Source organism: Penicillium taxi (genome assembly GCF_028828555.1).
Source record: "Penicillium taxi strain IBT 34144 chromosome Unknown utg000004l_segment0_segment0, whole genome shotgun sequence".
NCBI classification, from domain to species: domain Eukaryota; kingdom Fungi; phylum Ascomycota; class Eurotiomycetes; order Eurotiales; family Aspergillaceae; genus Penicillium; species Penicillium taxi.
In genome coordinates, this window is record NW_026643206.1 from 1,800,223 (window position 1) to 1,821,767 (window position 21,545).

The following is a 21,545-nucleotide window of genomic DNA, read 5'->3' on the forward strand; positions in this document are numbered from 1 at the left end:
TTCTAGACTCTTGATAAAATGCCAGAGAACGAGAAGAGGCAGGAGTAGAGAAGACACGGGCAAGGGTAAGGAGATTACAGAGAGGAGAAGCAACATGGTCAGATCAGATGTAGAATAACAAGACAAGTTAGTCACACACAAGTTAAGGGAGAGGAGTCGACATTTGACCTAGGTATATCAATACACTTATTCCTGTTCTTCTCCAACACCCTTCACGGCTTGGGGGACCTCCGATTCAGTCTCTTTGGAAGAAGAGTTGTTTGCACTGATAGTCTTTGCAGCAATGCTTTTGGCCTGGCCTTCGCTAACCTTTCCATATACAGCCAAGGCATTGGCAATCATACCACCCAGATCACCAACATTTCCTGGAACCACAACAGCCGTACCCTCACGAGCTAAGTTAGAGAATGCCTCGACGTATTTCTCTGCCACACTCAGGCTGACAGCACTATGGGCATGTTCCTGGCCATCCTGAATAGCCTTTGCAACAGACTCAATTCCACGAGCAGTAGCAGCAGCCTTGAGTCGGATAGCCTCAGCCTCACCAGTAGCAAGGTTGATCTGTTCAGCCCGCATAGCCTCGGAGGCCAGAATGACGGACTGCTTGTGACCCTCGGCGATATTAATCTCACTCTGGCGACGACCCTCCGAATCCAATATCTCTGCTCGCTTAGACCGCTCGGCGGTTACCTGGCGGTGCATCGCAGCTACAACGCCCTCTGGCGCATGGATATCTCTGATCTCATATCGGAGACAGACAACACCCCAGACTTGTGCAGCCTCGTTGATAGCCTGTGTGATATTGGTATTGAGAGTAGCACGCTCCTTCAGAACATGGTCCAGAGTAAGTTGACCAATCTCAGATCGCATAGTCGTCTGCGCTAACTGAGAGATGGCATATTCGGCATCCTCAACGCCGTAACTAGATTCAATACATGAATTAGCTTCTGATCGAGAAGCAATTATGAATAAAAAACAGAAACAATGATATGGAGACAAACCTCGCTTTGTATGCATCAAAGACACGCGTGTATAGCACTCCATCCAGCTCCAATGTGACATTGTCTGCAGTGATGGCGTTTTGACTCGGGATCTCAATAGCCGACTCCTTCAGGCTTTTGACATAGGCGATCCGGTCTAAGAATGGAACAAGGAGTGCAAGACCAGGCTCCAAGATACGGTGGAATTTTCCCATGCGTTCGACAATCCATGCTGTTTGCTGTGGTACGAACCGCACGACGGTATTGGTGGGGAGGGTAGATCGATTCGAGAAATATGTAGTAGGTGCGCCATGCTGTTGCGATGAACTGCCAAAGCCGCTGAAGAGGGGTTCTGGGGCGAGACCACGGGGTGTATTTGTGAGGGCTCGTCTTTGTGTCTGATACACGCCTATCGTGGACCGTGGTAGGCGTTGTTGGGGGAGGAGAATTGAGCCACGAGAGCGTAATAGTCTCGAGCTTTGGCGTACACCTTCCATATCGAAGGGAGCTTTATTAAATGGAGCAAATGAGAGTACGTTGAGGTGACGATGAGGAAATTGGTCGAGAGCTTACCAAGGCTCGGGTGCTGTTCCGCAAGTATTGGTGCCTTAAATCCATGAGGCAACATATTCTCTCCGCAAATCATCCAACCCAATTGGAGAATTGCCCCAGACTTTACACTCGGTCTCTCATAACTTCGCATTTTTGTCCAAACGGAAATTAGTGCACTGCGCTCTAATAAAGGCCGCTTAGTAAAAGAATTTAGGTATCGTCTCGCTGCCTGCCCGAGTGGACTTCATTTATGTTCTGGGCTTACTAGTTACAGCTCTCACTGAGCTACCCAATTTATTATTCAAAATTTGATATTCTTCAATCAGAAGCCAAAGGATTAATAGACTATCGAATGAAGTCCGGTCACCTATTTTGTTCCATTAGGCGCGTGCGGATACTAATGAGATTCACCCTGTGGTGACAACGACGACGTCGGAGACAATGACGACCATGAGGGGGCTCGGATAGGCAAGCTCAGTCCAAGCCCTTTAACACTAGTAGCAGATCCAGATCTGGAAGGCAGGCCAGAATGATTTCCATTAACTGAGGGCCGAGTCCCAGATCGCAGCCCCACACGAGAGATGGCACGTTGAAGCATTTCACCTGAGGCATCAAGAGCTATCAAGAAACGGGCGAGCTCAGCACAGAGCTCCCAGTCTTCCTTTTTCAAGGCTAGTCCGATGAGACGGACGACGTATTCTTCAATGCGGCTATCGTGACCTTGATCTTCTTCCTCATCTTCAAAGGCTTGTAGAACGAGAAGATACCCAACGGCCGTTTTGAGCGAGTCCAGTTGAAGCGCTTGTTCAAACAAGTCCTTTGGCGGTGGGAGGTACTCAAAGAGCGTGCGCCAAGATCGCAACTCAGTCTTTCGAGTACATTGAACAACAATGTCGAGGTAGTCACGAGGAGGGAGGGATGCCTGGAGGAAGGCAATGGCAGTGGGTAAAAGAGGGCCTTCGCGATCGACTGGACTATCGGATTTCCGTGCGTTACTCTCGTTATCGACTTCTTCGTCGAGAACATGATGCAAAAGAATTTCAAGGCCATGAGCAAAGTATGAAAGGTGAGAAAAATGCCGACACAGTGAGAGTGCAGCTGGTGTTCCAAACTTTATCAAGGTGTATTGGAGGAAGTATGGAAGAAAAAGATGGGTCTATGACGAATTAGCTTCTGTTTCGAGAGTTAAAATGACTGATCAACCCACCCGGATAGCAAACTTGAGGCTAGTAAAGGTCACATCCCGTCGCTGCATCATTTCAGACTCTACACCTAGCACAATGCCCTTATTCAACAGTACTGATAGTGGATAGAAATCCAGAGGAACATGTAGTGGTGTAGGTACTGTTTCTTGCTGAAGAACATCATTAATGTCATTCCACGCCAATAAGTCCTGTCCTCGAAACATCCAAAGAGAGTCGTTGAGTGACAGGCTGCTGTAGGTGGGTCCGAGTGCCATTTCAGCAGATGGACTAGGCGGAAGCGATAGGTCAACCTGCGGAGAGAACAGGAATGAAAGTTGATCACGCATGAGGATGTAGTATTCCACATCTTGAGATATCACACGCATATCGTACTTGAGATCGCCTGTTTCTGAGACTATTGGTTGCAATAGAACAAGATTACCATCAACAAGGAGAAGCACAGATGCGACCTTAACGTCCTGTGAAGGATCGCCATTTCCTGCTGAATGTCAATTATTCAACAATCTTGTATATATAAAAAGAGATCCACTCACGTATTTGCTCCTCGGGCAAGACCCAGCTGATTGCCCGCACTCGGGTCGGGGCTCGAACAATCCCATTAAATGCAATCTGTCCCACCGGGACAATGGTGATCTGTGGCTGAGAGGCGTCTATAATATAGTGGTAAAGAATATTGTCGTGGGTATAAACTAGGAGAGAATCTTCTCCGGACGGACCGATAAACACCACTGGAGAAGGAAGATACTCTGTAAACATGATAGAGTTATTGTTCAACGGTGATTCACGCGAGTAGAGACGGAGTTCGTAGGACCCATCACTTTCGACAGCAGCGATGAGGATGTGCCCGTACCAACACATTCCACCTCTAACGGCAAAAGAGTTCTCCACATTGGAATCCTCGAAAACTTTCCAACGACCACTGGTCGCACTGTAGTGTGCTAATCCTCGTCGACCTGCGATTGCGACATACCGTCCGTCCTGGGATACGACACACGATCGAATCGGCCATTGTGAGTGGAGATATGCCGGGGGGTACTGGGAATGAAGCCAGAGGGAATCTTTACCTGATATGGTTGTCAAATCAGGTAAGTCATGGCCACGATAGAGTATGAACTCAGTTCCGGTCTGCAACAATCCTCGAGCAAGGTTGGCAGCGGAGAAGCATCCAGTCAAGGCGCTACGTGCCATTTCAAGAATCCAGAGGCGTCGATCATTCTGTCCAGACAGAATGATGTCTGATCCTCCTCCTATCCAGCAGCCGCTAGAAACCCCTGTAAGCCAGTTCTCCCTGTTAAATTTTGCTAAAGCTGGATCAACTGTGAAGCTATTTCCACCAGGTTTCCCAAAGACACTCCAAGTTGTCCATCCATGTTCGTATCCTGCAAAGAGACAGTATCCATCTGCCGAATAGCTCATAAATGTTAGTGCACCTGAGGTATTAAGCGATACTGGAAGTGGTAGCTTTTGCGAGAGCGGAATGTTTCCCATGTAGTCCTTGGCCGTATAGACCAGGACCTCACCGTTAGCACAGCTCACAGTCAGCAAGGAAAAACGGGCATTAACTGCAACTTTCATGGCTTCAGCGCCAACATCCTCAGGTTTGTGAAAGCAATGACCATAAAAGAGCTTCTTTGGAATATCAGAGTCTGTGTGTGCTCCAGGGACTCGTTGTACAGCATATGCTTGGCCATTACTCGTCAGCCAGATCAAAAGGTTCATCGCACGATCATAGACCATATCCTTTATTGACACCGTTTTTGGCACACCAATTATACGGCTCAGCAACTCCGATGTCGTTTGTTGCTCTCCTTCCTCTGTTACCCATCGGATGCACTGTATGGCTGGGGGCTTGACAGTAGCAACAACAAGCTCATCGTCCAACGCTAGAGCCTTGACAATGCCGGACTCGATCTTGATTGCCATTCGGAATCGAATACTTATATCACCAACAACATTAGACTCTTCAACAGCTGAGAAATGTGCAAGTTGCTGACGTCGTGGATTTGTCGAGTGATCAAATTGTTGCTGGTAGACTCGTGTAGCTGGGTCTGACGCTACTGAATAGGTGAGGAGGTATCCATTCTCGGTCTGTACAACCAAAATTGTTGAGTCTGGGTGCATCAAAAGTGCAATATTCAATCCGTAGGTTTCTATCGAGTATGTGGACCTTGCTATCGAAGCCACTACGGCGGTTGGCTGCCGCAAAAGTTAGTATGTAGCTCGTAGAAACCGTCGGATAATTCTTGATTATACCCTAGTCTGCCATAATGAAATAGATGACGGGGTTAAAGTCGCGAACATAAGACCGGTCCGGGACACACAGAGGCCATTGATAGCTTCATCTTCCCACCTGGGAGCTGGCGTTTCGACAGACGGCTCGGGGGTGGGATGGTCGTCTGGATTTGTAAGAATTTGCGAGTTTTCGCCATCATTAACTGATTCTGTCGAGCTTTGAGGTTGGGGGAAATTATCCGGGGCACCTTTGCCATTCAAGTGGGAGGAAGTATGGGCAATGTTAGGGCCATTGGCCGCGTAGACTCGGGGGACTCCATTAGGCCAGTACATGGCTCCATACGCGACTCGGAGGTACTAGGGGATGTAACGGAGTTTGAATTAAGTCATGTCGCCTCAGAAAGAGTGTAATAAACAGCCAGAATCAACCAGGGATGGCTGGGTCCAGATGGTAAGTCGTGAAGTTAAACAGAGCGCCAGTCCAACCAAGGCGATAACGGCGTCACGTGTAAAAAGCTCCCCGCATTGCTTTTTCTTTCCCCTAATCTCCATCCAGTTCTTTATTCCTACAAATTTTAGGAAACATCGCTATTATGGTATGATTCACTAACAAAAATGAATTTTATATGAGGTTGGTGCTGACTGGCTATTTTGTAGTCTCTTACAGAAAGTAAGAAGCGCCTGGCCCTGGCCATTATCGACTTTCTCGGCTCCAGCCTGAAGGATGGAACTCTGACCGCAGATGATGCCGAATCTATTGAGATTGCCCAATCCTGTATCGCCGACACATTCAAGGTTGACCCTACTGATAACGCCGCTGTGAAGGATGCTGTTGGTGGACAGTCCTTGGCCAACATCTACAGTGTTTACGAGAAGCTGCGCAACAAGTCGACCCCACAGCCAGCCAGTACTGGTGCTGAGAAATCTCAAGATGATAAGCCTGCTGCCGGTACACCTACTGCTGAGTCCGATAAGCTGAAGTCTGAGGGAAATGCTTTCATGGCTCGCAAGGACTACACCGCTGCTATTGAACAATACACCAAGGCCCTTGAGATTGCCCCCGCCAACACCATTTACCTTTCAAACCGCGCCGCCGCTTATTCCGCATCCGGTCAACACGAGAAGGCTGCTGATGATGCTGAGCTCGCCGTTGCCGTGGATCCCAAGTACTCCAAGGCATGGAGCCGTCTGGGCCTCGCCCGCTTCGAATTGGCCGACTACCATGCTGCTAAGGAGGCATATGAGAAGGGTATTGAGTCGGAGGGCAATGGTGGTAGCGAAGCCATGAAGCGTGGTCTGGAGACCTGCAAGCGCAAGATTGATGAGGCCAGCCGTGAGAGTGAGCCCCCATCCGAGGAGTTGGAGACTGCCTCTGGTGCCTCCCGTGGCGCTGGTGGTATGCCCGACCTTTCGTCGCTTGCTAGTATGCTTGGTGGTGGTGGCCAAGGTGGTGGCAGTGGTGGTATGCCTGACTTGGGCTCTATGATGAACAATCCTATGTTTGCCAACATGGCCCAGAACCTAATGAGTAACCCGGATATGCTGGGCAACCTTATGAGCAATCCACGTCTCCGCCAGATGGCCGAAAGCTTTGGTCAAGGTGGTGGCATGCCTGACATGTCTAGCCTGATGAGTGATCCTAACATTGCTGAGATGTAAGTTGTTTTTGGACCCTCTTCAACGACCTAGGAATAACGCTGACTTGTATATATAGGGCTCGAAACTTTATGGGAGGTGGTGGTGCCGGTGGTGCCGGTGCTGGAAATGGCTCGAAATAAATTAATTGAATGACGATGGACGACATTGAAAAAATTGACACGATCTGATTCCAGCTGGGTAACTTGAAGTCTTCAGCAGCGTTTCATAGAAATGAATCATTTTATTATTTATCCAACGCAGGCCAGCTGTACTCAGTGCCTAAGTATTCAGTCCCTGCCCAGGCGGTGGCCTTCTAATATAGGGATCCATGCAATTCAGGCAATCTCCATCTGGGCAGTGAAGAGGAAGCCAAACCGACCTATCAATATGTCGCTATATACTCAGAAATGTCTACGGATAGGGGAATCTACTATCTAGGCATCTTATCTCCTTAGGTACTTGGTGCTGCTTCGGTTTCTATAAGTGGCATCGATCGTCCCAGTTAAGGGCATGTCTAGGATGTGAGTCTGCTTAGCCATGTATCTCATGGTCAGAAACAACTGGCTGGCAATGCGAGCCTGATAATAATATTCAAACAATATCGATCTAATTCCGTGGGATTTTTCCATGCCACGGGTGAAATCGTGTTGGATGCATCTTAAGTAATCCATGGATGTAGGGGAGGGCGACTAGATGATTGGAAGAAAGCCCTCATATATTTATCAGATAGAGGGGAGATTGAAGGTGAAAATGCAAAGCACAGGACGCCGTTGAACACCTCAAGTCCAAAATACCATCAGAACCAGCTCAAATCCAATGCAGTCCGAGTCTAATTTGGTAGAAGTTTTTTTCCATCCGGTTATAACAACAAACATGCCCGCAAACGACTAATAAAAAGGTGGTGAACATTAATACATGAAAAAGAATAACCAGGAGCCCTGCTGTGTCACTGAAATAGCGTGACAGTACACAAGGGCCAGATCCGCCTGGCTGATATCGAACAATGATATTGTACAGTTGAGGATTGGGGAACAAGGATATAAGAGGGTAGTGACATATAGTCTCGAAGGTCAGCCAAGTGTGTCAACTTGTTATGCTTAATACTTCAGAAGTCAAGCCAATTATGGTTGGAAATGGCTTAGATATAGTCGCGGGCCGCCTTTTGCAGTTCAATCAGCCTCCAGCCCCAAGTTTCAGGGTTATTGACCTCTTCAGGAATGCGAGTCATGCCAATGGCGTAGGTCACAAGTTGGACCTTGTCCTCCATACCAGCAGCGAGCTTGCCAGTCTTGATGTTTTTGTATACGTGAACTTCCTGAGCACGACAGGTAACAACGAAAACGGGAATTTCACCATCGAGGAGACGGGCGTGAGCAACGTCGACACCGCGGACGTCCAGGACACGGCCGTCAGATTTGAGGCCGGCGGTAGTATACTGTTTGGAGAGAGCAGCATAAACAGAGTACTGCGCATCAGATAGCCAAAGCTTCAATGTTTCAACATCACCCTTGACGTAGGCGTCAAGAACCTCCGGGAGTATGTATTCACGCAATTCACGCAGATATTCCTCCATTTTGAAATTAGGGTCGATTTCACGGAACTTCTTGATAACCTGGGCGGTCTCATTCTCGGCAAAAAAGCCACCGATACGGTCGGTGATGCTGCGCGCAGTGCTGATCAGAGGGTTCTCAGACTCATCATAGGCCTCTCTCACCGAGAAGAGCTTCTGCATCATGGGGTTGGAATCGCGGAAGTCACGCCATGACTCCTTCCAAGCGGCATCTTTGTGAAGGGTGACGTTGGTACCGGCACTTTTGACACGTTAGTTATATGCCAAATATTTGGATGGTTTGGTATTAGCTTACTTAGGATCCTCAGCCATTTGCTCCCGCTTCTTTCCAGACTTAGCCTCCATCTCCTCGCGAAGTTGTCGCTGCTTGCGACGCTCTTCCTTTTCAATAAATCCTCCATAGCGAGAGCTGCTGCCGTCATCAATAGCATTCTTCACACTCTTGAAGGCCTCGGTCTCACGAACGGGTCTAGTGGCCTTCTCAAGACCAGAACCAGTTGCATTGACACCCTTACGGACACCTTTGACAACAGGGGTATTCCAGGTCCAAGCAGCACCCTTTCCAATTACTTGACCTGTGGACTTGAGAGCCGAAGCTGTGTGAGAGGTAGCAGCTCCCGAGGCAGCTTCGTAAGCCGCACGAGCGCGCTTGATTTTCTCATTCTCCGAGAACTCGTGTGCAGAGGAAGCGAGAGCCTTGGTGGACTCATTCCATTCTTTAGAAGCTTTGAACTCGGATTGGAGAGTATCCCGGAAGACTTGCCATGGTGACTTGTCTCCATGAGGTGGTGGTGGCGGAGCGTCTTCTTTCTTTTCCTTGCCCTCTTCTTTAGAGCCTTCACCCTCCTTGGCCTCATCATTCTTCTTCTCATCCTTTTGTTGCTGTTGCTGTTGGAAGAGGGAGTTTGCGACGTGGAAAGACCGGGTCAAAGGGAGAGCGGCGAACGGCGACACAAGTTGGGAGACCGGACGGACAGGGGGCTGTAGAGCGTTTCTTTGACCTCTAACAAGGGACTGTGCCGGCAGTGCTGAATACGAAAGCGCCCGAGAACCGTGTGAAGCGGTTCTCAAGACCGAGATATTGGACCGGATAGTCGCCGCGCGAGCGGCGGTTGACATCTTGGCCGAAATCATGCTCTAAAGTGATAGACGAAGGTAGCAAGATAAGATATAAAAGAGTTAATCGAAAGTAAGAAGTATCCAGTCCGGCCCGGATGTTCGGGGTTGTAAAATGATTGAGTGAGGATGGACCGGGGAAGGCGAGTATGTAAAGGGAAAAAGTCGAGATGCCAAGACTTCCAAAAACTTCCAGCTGCCTTCCGCTTGTTGGTCCGACCACGGCTCTTTTGCGACTTCAACCTATACTTGGCTTTGGCAGTCATTCTACTTAACCTGTCTTTGCTCAATTCAATTCCATTTCTATAACAGGCACACTTGGTTTATCGCAGCCTCGACTACTACTCTCAATTTCACGCGTGGCTCTTACGCTGACCGATCGGCACTCGTTTCCCGATGAATTCTTTCTCGATGAGCACGCTCGCAAAGAGCCTCCCTTCATTATCCCGGCCATGTCAGCCCAGGACAGTAATTTCATGCGGCTTTCGATCCTTCTCCACATCCCTAAAGGACTCCGCTGCGGCGAATCGACAGGAACAGAGCATTGAAAACCAGCTCCTCGATCGCGATACCACATCCTCCAAGGCTTCGCCTCTGGCTGCCATTACCAAGATGATGCAAGGAGATAGCTCCTCTTCGGCCTCGCGAGTTAGTTCCGACTACTCTAGACTCGCTGAGCGCTTGGAAGCCGACATGATGAAAAATCCCTACGCTGACCGTGCTCCTCCACACCACCTCCACGTTTACTGCCACAAACACAACACCCTTATAACACTCACCAAGCCGAACGGTAACCCAATGATGTCTCTGGGATGTGGTCAGATTGGCTTCCGCAAAGGCGGTCGCTCAGGCTTTGACCCGGCATATCAATTGTCGTCTCATGTCATGTCGCAGATCCAGGAGCGGGGATATCTGCTGGATATCAAGCGGCTAGAGGTTATTTACCGTGGGTTTGGAAAGGGTCGTGAAGCATTCACTAAGGTGCTTCTGGGTAACGAAGGCCGCAACGTTCGGGGACTCGTCAGCCGGGTATCAGACTCAACTCGTATCAAATTCGGTGGTACCCGTAGCCGCAAGGTCCGCAGACTGGGTTAAGTGGAGAATGAATTCAATTGCAGCTGTTAATTTTTTTGCGAGCTGCTTCGAGAATTGGAGGATTTATACTATTTATTCTCTCCAGCATTGCTGTAGACTATCATTTCATATTTCTGTACAATAACAAATTTCCACCTCAAAAATGACGCATATTACCAATTTCAGAAAGCTATATGAAATCTGTAATTTGTTTAGTCTAGTACTTTGTGAAGAACCTAGGTAGAATATTTCATTTCCCAGTTCTTGGCTTTCCCCTGTGCTCAGCTCGCCGCTTTTTGCTCACTGAGTAGAGCTGAGTACTTCATAAACGCCAAGAGCAAGTCAGTGACCGTTATGTAATCGTGCGACCGCTCTCACTGAGCGTCACCTGATCGTCACCGTACGAAAGCAAACAGTGGCTAGTACGAATACTACCAGGTTTCTGGCCACCTTACTTCGAGCAGGCCGCCTGGTTTACGATCTACCACCCCAAGAAGGTGCCCAGTGCGGTCGAGTGCTATGTTAACGAGATTCGACGTGTTTCAGGCATGCTTAATCGATCGCTCCAGAACAAGGAATACCTCGTTGGCGGCAAGTTCAGCTATGTCGATGGTGCTTTTGTGCCGTGGTTTGAGGTGGCTGTGCTCTTGTGGTCGAAAGAAAGGATCTCAAGAAGATATGCTCAATAGGGTTCAGATCAAGGTGAATAGGGCAGTCAGTCCATTACTTAAACCACTCCCTCACTTCCAAGATTTCTTCGCAGCATTAAATTAGGCGTTATCCTGCATAGAAACCCACTAAGTCCTCATGAATATAGGGCAATTCGCACTCTAAACTCGTATCTAGGTAAGTGTCAGTTGACTAGGTTATTACCGAAGCAGACAGCTATTGATATCGTTTCTGTACGTATATAATAGGTGTATACATGTTAGGTAAAAGTGAAGTATCATTCTAAAATGCTCAGATGAATGAAGATAGTAAATAGCTGTCATGTGTCAATAGATTTGGAAGCGGTGTGCTGAAAGTGTATTGATTATTGGCGGAAGGCAGAATTCCTCGTAAAATAAGTAGAAATGCCAAGACACTAATACTAAGTAGGACTAGCGGGATTATATCACCCACATGGTCATAGGAAGCCTGTCTTTTGCTTCCTCGCACTACATCTTGTATCTAAAGTCAATTATAGTTGTTCTTAATATTGATTATTCATCTCGAGATACTATTCGCCTCTATGTATATGTGAGACCCTCACCCCCTCTGTGCGAGAAATTGTTTCCGCTATTCCGAATAGCCCTCTAAAAGAAATAAGAGAATTAACAAATGATTTGTGTACCACTTATTCCCACAGCCGGCTTCAATAACTGTACATAGTATAGCCTGCTATAATGAGTACACATCATCATACAAGACTGCTGAAATTTTGAAACAATTTATTTTTTTTCGCGAAGGAATTTTTGGTTATGCGCTTACGGCAGTCGAGCATGAAAAGTTTCGTGCTTTTATAAAGAAAGTCGGTGTGCAACTCGATATCTACGATCTCGATGCTGCCATCATGCTGGTCTTACCTTGCTGCTGACATTTCTGGCAGACAAGCATGATTAATGAGTGTTTGAGGAAGGCAAGGTGCTTGAATACCTAGACAGGCCTATGACTACACCGTCTGGTGATATTGTTATTGTCATTTTTTGAACTTTTGTTGGAAGTTACGACGTCAAAACATAAAGCTGGACATCAGTACGCGTCATACGCACTTCGTTGACCTTCAGCAATAGAGACCTGGTTCAATTATCTCGTTTCTTGCTTTTTTGTGAACCGTCTGATTGATTGTATTTGTTTTCCCTTGTTGATATCCCAGAATATATACGAGAGTTCTACGCCGAAATATTGTATGAAGTATGGTAATCTAGATACATTGAAGGTTTGCCAAAAAATATTCGGGCTGTTTGGGCGAGGGTTCATGTATGTAGCCTCGCGTAACAAAAATCTATTTGACACATCACGTATATCCTATTGAGAAGTGGGTGAGCCAAGCCAATAGACCCCTATGATTGTCCCTGAGGTTCTTAGAACATATATAGTCCATCATATCTCCCTAGATATAATCTGTGGCATTATTTAGCCTAGGGGAAATTATCCTCACACACCCTACATAATCGTTCATTATCGCGGAAATGGTTATTCAAAATCTCTCTGTCCATGCTCGGCTACCACCTCCAGAGCTCTTCAGCTGGCCTTTTTGATCACGCCCCAGTACAATTTCCACCTAGACCGCCGCATGAATCAACATGGCTCCAACGGTTCACAATCCCGCCCTCACTGTTTCATGCCCTTATCGACATCAAGGCTCCCGCCACAATAGCTACCGTGTATCTAATCTCGATCATATATTTCAACAGCGTGAATGACAGTCGAAAAAATAGGCCGTGGAGCTTTGCGAAAACTTCGGTCTTCAGATATTTAGTGGTATTGCACAATACTTTCCTAGCTTTCGTTTCCGGGTGGGCTTTTTATGGCCTGTGTCTATCATTGAAGAAATGCTGGCCATCAACAACAGAGCCAAACTTTCTGGTTAATGTGGCAGACATCCTTTGCCGTTTCAATTTCCTAGATAAGTCTCGGAGTCTCAACGTTCTTCTTGGCGGAAAGGAAGGTGTCTAACCTTCAATCCCACCCCGCTTGGGCTGTTTATATAACAATGGATTTGTCTATTTCGCATAGATTCTCTACATATTGAAATTCTACCAAGTGGTTGCCACTTTGATTACACTCGCAAAGGGAAAGAGAAGCTCGGTCCTACAAGCTTACTACCACAGCGGTGTAATACTTTGTGGTTGGGCAGGAGCCCGATATGCGTCACCTCCTTTCCTGGTCGGTGTTTTCTTTAACTCGGCGATACACACTTCAGTGGTACGTGCACTCTACTCAAAATCTGTTATTGGGGCTGAATTGTAATCCCATTATCTCAGTACCTGTACTTTGCTTGGAGTTCCCTTGGTTTTCGAGTCTTCGGCTTCATCAAACAGATTTTGATGGCCTTTTAAATTGCACAATTCCTCGTTGGTGGTTCCCTCATCTGGGGCTATATCTTTATTGAGTACGATACCCTGATATACCGCGCCAGAGGTCCTGTCGGAGGACTGTCGTCAACAATTTCTAAAAGCAAGGATGCCTCATATTCTATGCCAATGGTGCCTAGCGCTCTAGAGGGAAATGGGGTTAGTCCCAACCTCCAACACCCTCGAGGTTACTTTCAAGTCCAGAGAAGTCCCTGTCTAAAGAGCAGTAGAGAGGCATTGGCGGTTTGGTTAACGACTCTCTATTTAATTCCACTAACATATCTTTTCGCGGGCTTGTTCCGGCACTCATATATGAAACGAGCCCAGCGTCATAAGAGATAGACTATAGAATTGACGATTTCGACTTCCTGCTCCTCAAGTTCCGGACTCATTGCTTTTACTCGATTTTCATGGCCGAGATGAAATTGGATTTGTCAAAACGTGGGAGATTCTCAATTCGTGCTTTTCTTTCGTTTAGGGAGACTCAGCTCAGGCCGTCTCATAAAAATCAAATATTTACCATTTGACTAGCATTATCTTATGGTTTCCGACGTTTTTCTTTTCTTTTCTAACATTGTAATACAACGCCGGGTTATTTCCCCGCTCCAGGTGTAATTAGTTGTTCGAGGTTTTCAATTTGGTCTTTCGGATATCCATGTATATCTGCAAATGCTAAACACGCGGCTTCGTTGGCGGCGGGCCTTCAAGAACAGCAATACGCATTCCTGCTAAAACATTCTTGGCATGCATGGAGTGATCATGAGAGCCATAGTAGAACGCAGCAGTCCCATCATTCCCCAGAACTTGATGCAACAGATCTCTCCCCCCAGGATGTTCTCCCATGAAATCGGATATATCATGTATCACGCCATTAATGCACACCAGACGACGACCAGTGTTAGCCTATTTAATATACTCTGTCCACTGCATTACTGGAAGAGCTGAAAGAACCTCATGGTCCTCATCCACATACTTAACTGCCTCCCCATGCCTATTTCTTCTTTCTTGCCGCCAGTTCGCTCTCTCAATTTCAAATTCAGTTACTATTACCAGATTCCCTGCAAGACCAAGCTGGTACCACAGTAAAATCATCCACTTGGATAGGTCGATATCGTACCACTGGACTCCGGTACGATAGTCGCTTGGGAATGTATGATGGAAATTGTGATGTGCTTCGCCATTATTCAGAATTGAAAGAATTGAGAAGAGATGAATGTTCACTGAGCTATTCTTGTTTGAATAGATCTTTTCACCTGCCCAGTCAGAGTGCATAAGAGTACCTGAGAAAAGTATCACTTGTAGGGAGAAGAAAACGCGAAGGACATAGACTAGGCCTCCTTGCCAATCGTTCCATCCGAAGTAAGCAATTAAGGTCGGTAAACCAAGACCGCCAAGCATAAAAAGGACGAAATAATTCTTTTGTTGCCATCGGACCACAGGATCTTCCATGATGCCCGAGATATCAACAGAGCCCCACGTTTGAGGGTTATATGCAAGAAGCCAGCCCATATAGCGAAAGAAGAAGCCCCTTGTTGCATCTTGAGGGTCTTTGTCTGTATCAGTATACCAGCGATGAGCACGATGGTGTGTTACCCATTCGACTATTGACCATTGTAATTGTGCTGCGCTAACGATTGCCAGAAACACCCTAAGTGGAAATGAAGCCTCGTATGATTTATGGGTCCACAGACGATGGTATCCTGCAAAGCAAAATAAAATCAGATTTTTGAGACTATCATACTACTGGAGGCTCATAAATTTGGCAAACTAACCAGCTGTGATTCCGAGGAATCCCGCTACATGTAGCACGGATGCCAAGAGAGCTGTGTTGAGACTCAAGTGTACCCTGGGAGCAAAAAAAACCAGGACTCCTAGGAAAATGAGGAGAATAGTGAAATGTAACAAGTGTAAATTTTCATAGTAATAACGCCAATAAGGCTTGGAGAAGGTCTTTGTAGACTGAGAAGATTTGGGTTGAGCTACCATAGTGCGACGCCTGTGACTTGTGTCAGGAGAAAGTCAAAAGCGAAATCTTTGGGTTATTTTTTGTATAACCAACCTATTTACGGAGTACTGCCCAGCTTTATTCGAGTTCATTTATGATGATGCGTCGCAGCATAGGGTAAGTCATCGCACATTCCACTTCTTCATTGGAAAATAAATCTGTATGATAAGGAATTTTGGACAGATCCAATACTTCACGTATATGCAAGCAGTAAAAATGAAGGATATGTATGCTCTAAGATTTTTATAGCTATATACTACCGGTCTGACTAATTCTACGGTGGACATTCTACCTAACCTCTATAGCTTTGAGTTTGCAGTGGAACGATGCCAGCATTATAGTTTTAAGTTTTATGCACAAAACCCCTCGAAAATGCTTAGTCCTGTAGTCCGAGGGTTTATGAGGTTAAGTCTGGATTTCTCCCTCAATGCAAATCAATGGCTCATAGGCCTTAGCAGGGCCTTATCTAGCGGTGATCAAACTTGCTATTTCTTGGTAGAATTGAAGATAAGCAAATGTGAAGTAAAAATTGCTTTTTTATAGGTATCTTAGCATATGGCATATGGCTCGCATACTAAAGGTACAAATTTTTCGTGAATCAGAAATATCACATTATTGTCCTTTACATGTGAGCTATACAAAAAAGATACCCAAAAAGTAAACTTTACATTGTTGGGGGAATTTTACATTGGTGGGACAAGCCTATTCTTGGCTGGTAGCGATGGGCTTTTAGAATAGTGTAAAGTGATAATACCAAAGCCTGCTTTTAACTAGAGAGAGGTAGCTAGTCATCGCAAGCTATACTTGGTCTCCTATATCCTGCTGCTTATTGGTGTATATTATGCCCGATGTACTCGGGCTAGCGTGCGTTCGCTAGGGGGTAATTTCTCATCGCGTATGAGATGTGCAATAATAGAGTTTTTCTCATCTGTAGAGGATCGATAGACAAGACTGGCCTTCTGTTCGATGTCCTAAAGATTTAGATCACCTTAGCACGATATGTCTATTTCTCGTGCTCGCACATAAGATAAAGAAGAGACCCGCCTTTTCAATAGCATCGATATGGGAAAATGTTGGACAGATCCAGCTAGAGACAGATAAGGGCAATTCCCTTGATAGGGTATACAGCCAAGGGAAGTGGCGTGTGACCAACAGCATCTCAAATATGCCATTAACGCCTTTCTTCCATTTGCTGCTCAATATTGGCTCCTGCAGTGTTGAAGTGATAGTTTGTACCAAATACATACTGCGAGAGGATGTCGACAGAAAAGCCGACGAAGCACTTATGTAGTTCAATTGCATTTCCATTTTGCTGTGCTCGTTGAACATGCGTACATAGTAGATTCATTTTGGCATATACGAGCGGCTCACATGCACGAACAGCGTTCTTGGAAAAAAAGAACTTAGACCGCCACGCCTCACACGGTGGTGCATGGCACCAATCGATGAAAACGACGTGCCTGGTGCAATAGAGGACATAAACCAAGGGTCCTTGTGGCGACACCGGGTCGGTCCAGTATACAGTGTGTTATATAATTCGGCGGTGCTAATATGGACCTCGTTGGGGCCAATGCGCACTACAGGGCCATACAGCCTATGCAGCCTCTGAATCTCGCACATAAATTGTTCCCCCCGCAGAATAAGTTGAAATAAGTCTCATACCATCATGTTATTGCCGCCAATCAGGGGCCTGGAATGCCTACTAGGGGGCTAAAGTTGAGGTTATAGATAGTCACGAAGAGTAGTAGAGAGATCCCATCCCAGTGTCTACCAGACACAAGGCAGCAATTATGAGAACCATTACACGAGCAAGTTTGATACTCGATACTCCAAAGGTCCGGAATCAAAGCTTTAAGTCTAAATATGACACAAAAACGTATAGTATGCCAAGCAAGAGCGGTATTGGGAAATGCTATCTTGTGGTGTATGTTAACATAGCCCTATGCGGCAGTAGAAGCACGGAACCTGCAGCAGCTATTTAGCGTGCCGATCGATCACCTATCCTTCAATCTTCCGAACGGACTCTTGTTAAACTCCCTCCTTTACAAAAAGACTTCGGCACAGCCCGGCAATCTACTGGCTCTTCTATGGCAAACAAATTATCGCTTTTGGTAGATGGGATTGACGTGCGAAATGAAGCAACTATATATTCTCAGTATAATTAGAATTTTGGAGAAAACATATTGGCTCACGTATGGATATTGCCGTTGGTTTCTTTTCCTTGTTTTCCCTACTGCAGGCGGGTTCAGAAGCAGAAGCGCACCTAGTCTCAATGGCGAAAAATATACTCCAACAGGCTCTTTGACCTCAAGATCTGTCGTTCGAATAGGAAGCAGGGCTACAGCGTGATCCCTGCAAAGTATCAGCAGAACTGGTTATTTGATGTAGGCGAAAGTGATTAGGCACACTTAGGTACAAACTGTAACTGTGAGTATCCTTCAAGATACGAGTAGCTACTAATAACTTTTGAACTAGAACGCTTTTAAGTCATCTATTCCACATCTTTTGTAGTCTGACTTTACGTAGTCCTCTCTAATTGGTATTATAACAGGGTTCATTGATATTGATATATGGCGAGGTGACAGATTGCAGTAATATTGTTTGTCTGTATATCCTAATTCAAGACTATTTGAGCCTATTCTGTGGCTAATGAGCTACTTGCAGTGATGACTATATGCTTTATGAAACTATCTTTCTTACCAACATTTACGCCTCCAAAAGCTCACTTAAGCTAAAAAAAATCTAGATCCTATTCCCATGCTTGATAAGTCTCCTAGTAGATACATCGATTTTTTCTCGCTGCAGATCGTCATCGGTGAAGATAGCGGCTGTATAATAAAGCTTTTCTTGGTGTGACTATAACTAGCTGAGGCGTCCCTCTTTCGCGTGCAGCTCCCCGGCATCTATAAAGCAGGGCCGAGGCTACCCGACAAGGACTATGCTCTCAAATTGCTCTATCATCATGGATCTTTTCACAGCCAAAACTGCGATTAAATTCGCCCTTCCACCTATGGGACTTTTTGAGCTCCCTCCAAGCCAGCTTCACAAGCCGGCTGCACGTCTCCCTCTTCCACCCACGGATACTTCCGCGGCAAAGCTTTTCCAGCCATTTATGATCAAATCTGAAGCTTTTCGGTTCTCTCTCGATCTCAAGTTCGTTCTCACTTTTGTGACGGTATATACTGCCACAGTTCTGTTTTTGATTCGATTCAATGCTACCTGACAGTATAAACCATGGGCTTTCAGCAAAACCTCTATATTCAAGGCGTTAGTATTAATGCATAATGCCTTTCTGACGCTATACTCTGCATGGACTTTGTGCAGAAGTCCTTTGCGAAGTCGAGTCAAGTACATTTCTTGGTAAGCTTTGATCATTAACTAAGATCATATACAGGAAAATCAGTCTTTTAACCGTTTATGCCTTGTCTTAGTTTCAACGAACTCAAAAAGTGTCTGGGAAGGAGGTGGTGGTTACCTGACCTGGATTTTCTATATCAGCAAGTTCTACGAGGTTGTGGACACGCTGATCATTCTCGCACGCGGGAAAAAGAGCTCAGCTTTGCAAACATATCATCATGCCGGTGTGATTATATGTGGATGGGCAGTGATTAGATATGAGTCCCCGTTGGGCTTTCTTGGGGTGGTATTGAATGCGGGAATCTATACTTTGATGGTAAATTAGCTCAATATTTTGCCTACAGCGTCATACTCTGCTAACAGCCTATCATGAATATTGCAGTATTTCTAGTTCACTATCCAGAGCCTCGGGATTTCTATCTCTATGGGTTTGAAGCGCACTCTTACCAGCCTTCAGATTGTCCAGTTCACAGGGGGGGGGGGGGGGGGGGGGGGCTAGCCTTGGCCTATTGCTTTCTTTTCATGAGCTACAAAGTCCCGGCAAGAGGCGACAGCAAACACTCTCAACAACGAACCGGCGCCAACGTTGCACTTGTCTATAAGCCATAATAATACCTCGACCGCCGACTCTCATGCAAGGCCAGAAAAGTGGCCAGCGATGGTGCAATTACATGTTTAAGTGACAGTGGAGAGGTTTTCTGCCTTAATGTGGGATACATATATCTCATCCCATTGGTAATTATTTTCGTGCAATTTTTCAAGAAATCCCACAGGAAGATGGAATCTGTGCCTCTGAAAGAACAGAGCTCTGCCGCTAAGAGCACTGATTCTCTAGATCCTATCAGCAAAAAGCCAGATCATGCAAACCAAGACTCGTTGAACTGGAAGAATTCAATCTATCTCGTCGGAATTCCTTTGTTAGCCGTGATTAGTCTTTTCTGGGTGCCTTTTCGTAAAGGGACTCTTTGGTGTGGCTTCTGCTATGCCTATCTGAGAGGTCTTGCTATTACGGCTGGTGAGTTCCTCTACCAGTCACTTGCTTCCTATTTATTTGAGCAAATTCTGAAGAAATATATCAATAGGCTATCATCGCCTCTAGGCCCACAAATCGTATACTGCTAGCCCATTATTGAAAGTGATTCTTGCGGTCATCGGTGCTGGCGCGGGACAAGACCCTATCAAAAAGTGGTGCCGCGACCACCGGGCCCATCATCGCTATGTTGATACCGATCATGATCCGTACAGTGTAAAAAGGGGATTCTTCTATGCGCATATAGGATGGCTCTTGTTTGAAAAACCACGTTCGCCTCATGACGCCTCCACTATACGCCACGTGGATATGACCGACCTCAAATCTGATCGTATTGTGGAATGGCAGCGCCGATACTATTTCATCTTGGCAGGCTACGTCGTCCCCACGGTCATATGTGGTCTATGCTTTGGTGACTTCTTTGGTGGATTCTTCATTGCAGGCTGCTTAGCTACAGCTCTACAACTACAAGCCGTACTTTGTATGAATTCTGTCGCGCACTGGTTCGGGGATCAGCCTTATGGAATTGGAAATCTTCCCGAAATCAATATTTGACAAGTCTCCTCACGCTTGGGGAGGGATACCATAATTTTCATCATTAATTCCCGATTGATTATCGGAATGGGGTTCAATGGTATGACTTTGACCCGACCAAGTGGTTGATCTGGACATGTGATCAGATTGGGCTTGCCTCTAATCTAAGACGTTTCTCGCAAAACGAGATTCAGAAAGGGAGACTACAACGAAGACAGGAGAAATTGGAGAAGGAATGTGAGATGGTGGATTGGGGTGTGCCACTGGCAGATCTTCCAGTCATGGAGTGGGACGAATTCCAACAACAGGCGAGGACAGGATGCAATATCATAGTCATCAGGGGGGCTGTTCATGATATTTCAGGTTTTGTCACAGAGCACCCGGGAGGCACAGCTATGATCATAGGGGCGATGGGGAAAGACGCAACCGAGATGTTTGAGGGGGAGTATACGGTCATTCGGGGGCGGCCTTTAACCTTTGGAATACGATGCGGATAGCTGTGATTAAAGAACCCACTAAAGGTAGAGATTACTGATAGATGTGGAGGGATTGATTCCGGTTGAATAGTGTTGAAAATACAGAGAAGAGAATGCATGCTGAGTCCGTATACCAAAACTACGACTAAAGCTAGGCGAGGTCCACAGCCTGAAATTACTAAAATAACAAGACTTATTAGCATAGTCAAAAGGGGCCCATCGCGTTGGTGTGTGAAAGCATCCACGATGCATCCAACACCATATAAACCTTCAAGATGGTCAGAGTAATTAGCTGATACTCCCCTTAAATTCCAAGAGATTAATCTTACAGTAGAAGAACAAGAAGTTGAGAGCTAACTGGAGATCGAAGGAAATCACAGGGGTCGTGAGTACAATAAAGAAGATTTTGTAGTGGATCGCGGACAGAAGGACTTGTATAATGGTTGAAAGAACCTTTCCAAAGGAATAAGCACTTTCTGAATGTCAGCTACTTAGTAAGGGATCAATATTTATCTTTACCTCAAACTCACAATAAAAGTATAGGAAATTGAGAATTAACTGCACTTTGAAAGATACAATCGGAGTGGTAAGTATCATGTAGAACGCTGTGAAATGCAATGATGATAGGAAAATTCGAAAAATAGTGGATAGTATTTTTCCGAGGACGTAAGCACTTTGTGAATGCCCTGAGTGTGCTTCACGGTAGAAAATCGGCTCTAA

General features: G+C 46.0%; 9 protein-coding genes across 9 annotated transcripts; 5 read left to right on the plus strand and 4 right to left on the minus strand.

Moving 5' to 3' along the window:
* Positions 1 to 186: 186 nt before the first annotated feature.
* On the minus strand, positions 187 to 1,477 carry N7495_005592 (SPFH domain-containing protein; the record flags this gene model as incomplete). The annotated part of the gene is made up of 2 exons (XM_057208243.1): positions 187 to 922; positions 1,002 to 1,477. 2 exons carry the CDS (start codon positions 1,475 to 1,477, stop codon positions 187 to 189), a joined length of 1,212 nt encoding a protein of 403 aa, XP_057062017.1.
* A 452-nt stretch (positions 1,478 to 1,929) lies between these two features.
* On the minus strand, positions 1,930 to 5,302 carry N7495_005593 (RIC1 family protein; the record flags this gene model as incomplete). The annotated part of the gene is made up of 4 exons (XM_057208244.1): positions 1,930 to 2,688; positions 2,740 to 3,218; positions 3,271 to 4,933; positions 4,991 to 5,302. The coding sequence occupies 4 exons, from the start codon at positions 5,300 to 5,302 to the stop codon at positions 1,930 to 1,932; spliced, it is 3,213 nt and encodes a 1,070-aa protein (XP_057062018.1).
* Positions 5,303 to 5,562: 260 nt separating this feature from the next.
* On the plus strand, positions 5,563 to 6,747 carry N7495_005594 (uncharacterized protein; the record flags this gene model as incomplete). Its single annotated transcript, XM_057208245.1, has 3 exons — positions 5,563 to 5,565; positions 5,627 to 6,624; positions 6,684 to 6,747. The coding sequence occupies 3 exons, from the start codon at positions 5,563 to 5,565 to the stop codon at positions 6,745 to 6,747; spliced, it is 1,065 nt and encodes a 354-aa protein (XP_057062019.1).
* A 998-nt stretch (positions 6,748 to 7,745) lies between these two features.
* tim44 (protein translocase subunit TIM44) lies at positions 7,746 to 9,311 on the minus strand (the record flags this gene model as incomplete). Its single annotated transcript, XM_057208246.1, has 2 exons — positions 7,746 to 8,418; positions 8,473 to 9,311. 2 exons carry the CDS (start codon positions 9,309 to 9,311, stop codon positions 7,746 to 7,748), a joined length of 1,512 nt encoding a protein of 503 aa, XP_057062020.1.
* Positions 9,312 to 9,689: 378 nt separating this feature from the next.
* N7495_005596 (mitochondrial 37S ribosomal protein uS11m) lies at positions 9,690 to 10,388 on the plus strand (the record flags this gene model as incomplete). Its single annotated transcript, XM_057208247.1, has 1 exon — positions 9,690 to 10,388. The coding sequence occupies one exon, from the start codon at positions 9,690 to 9,692 to the stop codon at positions 10,386 to 10,388; it is 699 nt and encodes a 232-aa protein (XP_057062021.1).
* A 3,707-nt stretch (positions 10,389 to 14,095) lies between these two features.
* Positions 14,096 to 15,409, minus strand: N7495_005597 (acyl-CoA desaturase; the record flags this gene model as incomplete). Its single annotated transcript, XM_057208248.1, has 3 exons — positions 14,096 to 14,326; positions 14,375 to 15,123; positions 15,196 to 15,409. The coding sequence occupies 3 exons, from the start codon at positions 15,407 to 15,409 to the stop codon at positions 14,096 to 14,098; spliced, it is 1,194 nt and encodes a 397-aa protein (XP_057062022.1).
* A 2,981-nt stretch (positions 15,410 to 18,390) lies between these two features.
* N7495_005598 (uncharacterized protein) lies at positions 18,391 to 19,284 on the plus strand (the record flags this gene model as incomplete). The annotated part of the gene is made up of 3 exons (XM_057208249.1): positions 18,391 to 18,603; positions 18,823 to 19,101; positions 19,177 to 19,284. 3 exons carry the CDS (start codon positions 18,391 to 18,393, stop codon positions 19,282 to 19,284), a joined length of 600 nt encoding a protein of 199 aa, XP_057062023.1.
* Positions 19,285 to 19,562: 278 nt separating this feature from the next.
* N7495_005599 (uncharacterized protein) lies at positions 19,563 to 20,370 on the plus strand (the record flags this gene model as incomplete). Its single annotated transcript, XM_057208250.1, has 2 exons — positions 19,563 to 19,800; positions 19,922 to 20,370. The coding sequence occupies 2 exons, from the start codon at positions 19,563 to 19,565 to the stop codon at positions 20,368 to 20,370; spliced, it is 687 nt and encodes a 228-aa protein (XP_057062024.1).
* A 66-nt stretch (positions 20,371 to 20,436) lies between these two features.
* Positions 20,437 to 20,846, plus strand: N7495_005600 (cytochrome b5-like heme/steroid binding domain-containing protein; the record flags this gene model as incomplete). The annotated part of the gene is made up of 2 exons (XM_057208251.1): positions 20,437 to 20,449; positions 20,548 to 20,846. The coding sequence occupies 2 exons, from the start codon at positions 20,437 to 20,439 to the stop codon at positions 20,844 to 20,846; spliced, it is 312 nt and encodes a 103-aa protein (XP_057062025.1).
* Between the last annotated feature and the right edge of the window lie 699 nt (positions 20,847 to 21,545).